At 46.8% G+C, this 6337-nt stretch overlaps 1 protein-coding gene across 6 annotated transcripts in view; it reads right to left on the bottom strand.

Annotated features, from left to right (window-relative positions):
* Nucleotides 1-131: 131 nt before the first annotated feature.
* The window catches only part of wfs1b (Wolfram syndrome 1b (wolframin)), a 10518-nt gene continuing 4312 nt past the window's right edge, over nucleotides 132-6337 (bottom strand). For 2 of the 6 annotated variants that reach the window (XM_019884154.1, XM_019884151.1), the window contains exons 2-9: nucleotides 5247-5567; nucleotides 4720-4796; nucleotides 4471-4615; nucleotides 4218-4391; nucleotides 3510-3590; nucleotides 2882-3354; nucleotides 2673-2791; nucleotides 132-2290 (exon numbers count right to left, since the gene is read on the bottom strand). In XM_019884154.1, the coding sequence (XP_019739713.1) occupies nucleotides 754-2290; nucleotides 2673-2791; nucleotides 2882-3354; nucleotides 3510-3590; nucleotides 4218-4391; nucleotides 4471-4615; nucleotides 4720-4796; nucleotides 5247-5565 (2925 nt within the window). In that variant the 5' untranslated portion in view covers nucleotides 5566-5567 and the 3' untranslated portion in view covers nucleotides 132-753. Of the gene's footprint in view, nucleotides 2291-2672; nucleotides 2792-2881; nucleotides 3355-3509; nucleotides 3591-4217; nucleotides 4392-4470; nucleotides 4616-4719; nucleotides 4797-5246; nucleotides 5568-5793; nucleotides 5864-6337 lie in introns of those variants that run through there. The other 4 variants (XM_019884152.1, XM_019884153.1, XM_019884155.1 and 1 more) reach the window with 4 other exon arrangements.

The raw sequence follows: 6337 nt of genomic DNA, 5'->3' as shown, positions 1-6337 counted from the left end.
TACACAGTACTTCAGCAAAATATACTGTGGATATTCTTAAAATCCATGTCTCTTTATTAACCCACTCTCCATTATTAAGCACATGCAAATAATCCTAACGCAGTATTCTAAAAAATACAAAAACAACTCTCCATGTTTATCATGAATTTATCAAATTCCAATCAAGGCTACTCAATTCTTTGTAAAGCTCAGCATTTCTATGTGCAATAAATACAACACGATGAATTATTTTCTGGGTCACAGAGCAGAAAATACTGCTGATCCCAATTCAGATATAACATTTAACATTTTTGATTCCTGCACAGCAGGCTTTTAAACACAGACGTAAGAGGAAGGGAAGGCACAATAAATAATTGGAATAATTTTTGAAATGAAAAGAATCCCAGAAATGTTTTGTATGTAAAATGCAATTTAGGCACTTGAACGCAACTTGCTAATATAAACCGCCTGATAAAAGTCGCACTTCGATAGTTACTCCCCTCATTTGACTCTGCAACAAGTTGGTAACATTAAAAAAAAAAACATCTTCAAAATTATGAAAACATTGGTCACAAGACCAAATGTGACCCCAAGGTTTTGGAGGCGTCTTTTAGTGTTGACCTTTGAAAACATGACACTACTCGCAAACACAAAAGAACAATGAAAATTCACACAGAAGCTGAATCTTCCCGTTTAGAGGAATGCATGTTTTCTCAGAACAGTTTGTTACAGAAGACAAATGAATCAAGCCACACCAAGTTAGATGAGGGAATACTACGCTGTCACTTCCGTGACAGCGTCGGTTTCAACGTCAGAGGGTTGGTGTAATCGTGCGGTCAGGAAAGGGTTGAAGAAGAAGTCGAAGCCAAACTGCAGGGCGCTCTGGGCCGTGCGCCTCCAGTCGTGTTCGATCTTGTACTGTCGACGGCTGGACAGGCGGGCGTTGCCGCACGACAAGCAGTGAATGGCTTTGAGCTCGAAAACGGGCCATTTGGAGCCCAGACGTCCCTCCAGGATGGTGCTGAACTCCACCAGGCTTCCCGTGTTCAAGTGCAGCAGCACCGACTTGAACTCATTGCTGGCGCGCAGGACGATGTCCTTGGTGGCGTCTTCGTCCTCCACAAAGGTCCCGTTCTTGGTCTTCCTCTCTTGCGGCATGCCCATGGTGACTTCGAACTTGTAGCGGTCGAAGCGCTTCACGTGGCACTCGTGCTTGGCAAGTTGTTTAAGTTTACAGAGGGGGTCTTGGAGCGGCGGAGCCAGGAAAGGGTGAGGCCCCACCGGGGCGTCTTGCGTCCTGTCGCATGCAGGATACGGCTGACCATACAGACAACGCATCCAATTCCCCACCAAGACGGGAAGCAGGTTGATGACCGACTGCGCCCCGTTCTCGATGTCTGTCACTCGCACGTATTTGAAGCGGCCCGTCCAGGTGACCCTGTGGCCTTCGAGGTGGGAGCAGAGGATCTGAGTTTGGGCCATGTTGGACTCCTTCCACGCCGATGGGCCGCACATGTTGCTGTACTGCGGCCACGTGAGAGTGGAGTTGTACACCTTCATGCCTTCCGATCTGTACACGTACATCCAGCAGAAGAGCAGCACGGCGCTGAGCCACACCAGGATGAGTTTGACGATGCTGCTCCTGGACAGCGAACGAAACAACATAATGGGGTTCAGGCTGAAGCGGGTCCAAAGCCTCAGAACGACCGGCACGAAGCACACAGTCAGTGTGACGGCCATCTTGGTGATCTCCAAGGCCACGAACCACTGCAGGAGCTGGATGACAAGTATCGCGGCCAGGCCCAGGGAGAGAACGGGCAGTGCGAACAGGAAGAGGAAGTAGCCGGCGCAAGTCCGTATTAGGCCGATGGCGGTGGCGTTATTGAGGAACACCAAGCAGAGCTCGCACCACGTGAAGCAAACCAGATATGGCACCAGGCACAGATAAGTCCCCTTGAAGCCTCTCAGCTGGGCCATGCGGAACAGGAGGTAGACCAGGTGGCCGTAGAGGGCGCAGGGCACACCGATGTTCAACGCCACGATGTCACCCAGAGGCACCGAGATGAACGTTTTCCCGAAGATCTTGAGCACCCACAGGGAGTCCGGCAGTAGGTAAGCGAGGGAGCAGGCGCCCGAGAGTACTTCCGTGAGCAGGGCCTTGCGAGCGAACAACTTGGCGGAAGCGTGGAGGCTGAGGAAGGCGGTGACTGTGAAGAAGAGGGCCACCGCCGCCAGCTCGGAGCACGGGATCCACGACTTGTCGGCCACCGGAAAGGAGAACACAACGAAGACCACCGAGAGCAAGAAGTACCTGAGGTAAAAACAAGTATTTTCTCCTCAATCTTCTGGAGTAAAATGGCTGAAGATCCCAAATGAAGGATGAAGCTTTGCCGCCTGCTGAACATTTTAGACTGAAATTACAAAATGCTTTGGATGAACGAGCTTGATTCGAAAACGAATGGCTGAATCATGCCGGGGGTGGGGTTTTGTACCAAGACCGAGCGATGAATGAAAAGCGGGTTACAATTTTGAGTCCCCCCTACCCCCCTAAAAAAACAAACAAAAAAAAATTGCCCAAAACTGATTCGTGAAGAAAGAAAAGGGCATATGAAAATCAGGTTCCACTGAGTTCATAACAGAGAGAGCAGAACTAATCAAGCACTAATTCCATAATTGAAATAAGTTGTCCTTACAAATAGGGCTCCAAGTGTGTCCGTCCAAAGTTGGTCTCAGCTTGCTCCAGATCAAGACCAGGCTCAAAGTGAGCCAGCAGGTCAGTTAGGGCCCGAAAGTTCTCCCAGGCTTTGGAGTTCTGTCGGGAGTGAAAAAAAAAACATTCTTGAAAGATGTGTGCCGATTACCCTCATCACATCGCAGACAAAATAGAAAACGGTGGTCTGACCTGGAATACCCGCAGCGTACAAATAATCATGGAGAAGAAGGAGAGGTAAAAAACCAGCAAAGGAATGAGGAATATGAAGAACTCGATGGTGAGGTTGGAGATGATGAAGAAGAAAATAAGTGCATTGACGTGATGCGTGGGGATGAGGGCGCTGAGCCACTGCATGCCCGCCCGCGACGCCCAGTCGATGAGGTGCTCCTTGATCTCCAGCAGAGCGTGAAGTGGGAACTTCAGCAGCTGGTGCCAAGACAAACGGACAAGCTGAAACACCGTCGTGAAGAACCTTCCTCCCGGCGACCGTGTCACTCCTACCTTTTGGTGTAGGGGCAGCTCATCTGGATTCTTCACCACCACGTCGTCGTCATCATCTTCGTCGCTGCCCGACACCGTCGCCAAGGCGGGAGGCGGCGCAATTCCCTGGGCGTACTTTTTTGTCATCTCGACAAATTCATCCATCCCGACGTGGGTGGTGGCTACAAAGACACCATGGCACAAAATGTATCCCGGCTTAATGGTTCGTTTATAATGTTAATCATTTCACATTTAATTAGCAGAGACAAGATGATGATTGGATTTCATTCTGTGGTTTCAGCGGAGCCTGAATAGTCAGATTGGCGATGCTACTTACACTCGCTTGTCACCATCGTCTGCAGAACTCTCCTCTGTTTCTTTGCAGAGCTGTTGAGAGGGCCTTGCGAGGCTGGTTTGTCTGGAAATGTAGGAACATCGCACAAAGTATTAATGTTAACTTTTGTTTGACATTGTCAGAAAAACACTGGGTTTGAATCTCAGCCCAGAAATTAAACTGACCTCTAAAGTAGGGCTGAATGATTTAGAAAAATACTGTAACTATGATTTTGTGTCTCACAATTTTGCTACTACAATTAAAAATGGACTTATTTTGTCATGGTCCTCTTCCCAGGTATTGTTTGAACAAACACAAACGGTAAATTAATCTGTATTCCAATAAATGCCATCAGACTTATTATGAGGTTAACAGGTTAATGTGTTGTTTGTGTTTGTTAAAAAAAATACATGGGAAGAGGACCTTGAAAAAAATCAGTGCATATTAAATCACAATATTGAATTAATACAAAAGACAGGTTATTATCTATTTCAGTTAGAGTTGTTAACCTAGTAAACGTTTTAGCCTTTCAAATGTTCACTCTGACAGCTTCACAAAATTCTACCACACAAGTGTGGCGGAAACACAAAGTCAGTAAATCATAAGTCAGTTTACAACAGTAATGCAAACAAATCTGTGGCTTCCATAAACTTAACTTTTTGTGAGCAGTTGTGTACCTGACGTTGCCAGCAAGTAACCCAAGCATCATACCTTGATCTGTGTGGACGTGTTCTACGTTCTCCAGCATCTCAGAAACAGCTACCAACCTCTTCTTCTCCGGGTTCAGCTTCCAGTACATGAGCAGAGCTGCTTTACGAACTCCCCTCTCAAAACGGGTTTCCATGCACAGCTTCTTCACCTCTTCGTAGTTCTCAAGAGTAATGCCTGCAACACAGGACCCAGCGCCACAAACGTCAGCATGTTGGTAAATGAATACCGGGATGGCAGGGGACATTTTGGGTACCTTGCCTGGAGGCTAAGCATTGATGCAGAAGCTTCACAGCATCTTTGCGGCCCTGTTTAGCGGCCTGGATCAGCCAGGTGACCGCAGTGCAGTGGTTCAGTTCCTCATCTCTTTCTTGGGCCAGAGCCAGGAAGAAGCGGCCCATCTGGAGGGACACATGACACAAGGGCACTTAAACTGTCCCACGATCGGAGCCTTCTCATTTATATGGCCCTGGCACAGCAAGTCCACCATCTGGTTGACACTGACCTTAGCCTGCGCTTTAGCATCACCTGACTTTGCTTTCTCAGCCACATCCTCGAGACTGACCTCTTCCTCTGGCTCCTCTTAAAGGAGACAGAGAGAACAGTTTTACAAATAAATAAATATATGTGTGTGTGTGTGTGTGTGTGTGTGTGTGTGTGTATACACACATACGCACACGCACACACACGTATTGACTTGCATGTTTAAGTCATTAGATTTTTATCTAAAATCATCTTTCACCATTGAAATCGATGGAAACATCATTTATCCGTTCCAGCCTGGCATCGAGCTCCTTCTAGTGTATTTACACTTGTATTATAATCATGAATGTTCAAAAGTTACTTTAAACTTTGCCCATCTGCTTAATAAAAGCTTTACGAGCCCTGGAGCAGGTATATGAATATGTACATTAGACCTGTGTAAATGGAGTTTATTAAGTTATGTGAAGTTTCCAGATTGTTATTCTTTCTTCCTTTTCTCTACATGACAAATAAGGAATGAAATGGGCAATGACTATATTGAGAGGACACCTGTTTCAGGCATGGTAGAAGCTGTGGCTGATGTTTCGGCAGTGGCTGAGGAAGCAGCGTTGAGCTGCGCTCTCCCTAGCTGAGAGGGGCTTCTGACGGGCGAGCAGTGCACTGAAGCGGTCGGCTTGGGGAAAGAAGAGGAGCGGGAATAAGCACGAGGCGCAGACTGAGAGGATGCCGTCGAGTAGGTCGGCAGCAGCTTGGTCGGACGGGTTGGCATGGTGAGTTTAGGGGAAAATCTGGGCGAGGGAGGGTCTGTCCGCACAGCGGTGGCGGGAGGACTGCTGGCCGTTGGGCTGCCTGATGGTGATGTGTCCATAGCTGAAAAGAACATAAAGAAGGGAGAAACATCAAAACTTGCAGTCATAATTTTTATCAAGACATTTTTTTAACATGGAACAATTTCCAAAAGAGAGGCGGATGTGGAGTTTGCATGTTCTCCCTGTGTGTGGGGTTTTCATCAGGCTATTCCATGTGAAAATCTTGCATCGGTTAATTGAACACTCTAAATTGTCCATCGGTATGAATGTGAGTGTGAACAAGAAACCTCTAGTCCAGAGTCCAGAGTCCAGGGTGAACCACACTTCTTACCGGAAGTCACCTGGAACAAGCTTCAGCTCACAAGAGCCATAGAAAATGGATGGAAGTTCCACTTATCTCACATTCAAAGCCATATAACACACACTTGCTGGTCTTTCAAAATTTCATTTGATATTCCTGATGGGTATTATCACATTTAGTCGTTGTCTTTCCATGTGAATCGAAAAAAAACCTAACTCGAGCAACATGACAAATAGTTTTCCATTCTGTAAATGTCTCCTTCAGACTGGCCAACAGCGTTTCTGTTGTATTTATTTTGCTCTTGGCTAAGTGTCATTGCAAGTATTCCATCTAGTGTTCATTTGTCGCAGCCAAATCAGCACGCATTGCATCACAAGCGCTCTGTTCCATCTGTACAGTCTGCAATCTGTTATAGACTGGAATGCTAAATCGAGAAGGTGACATGCATCAAAGTACCTAAGTGGAACTCTGCTTTGTCCTTTAGGAAATCCCCCCCCCCCCCCTGTAATTTCACACAATTTCGCTTTAAG

This window comes from Hippocampus comes, unplaced genomic scaffold (genome assembly GCF_001891065.2).
Source record: "Hippocampus comes isolate QL1 unplaced genomic scaffold, H_comes_QL1_v1.1 scaffold156, whole genome shotgun sequence".
Classification (NCBI taxonomy): Eukaryota; Metazoa; Chordata; class Actinopteri; order Syngnathiformes; family Syngnathidae; genus Hippocampus; species Hippocampus comes.
Note: the sequence above shows the minus strand (reverse complement) of the source record. Positions and strands in the feature narration are given on the sequence as shown.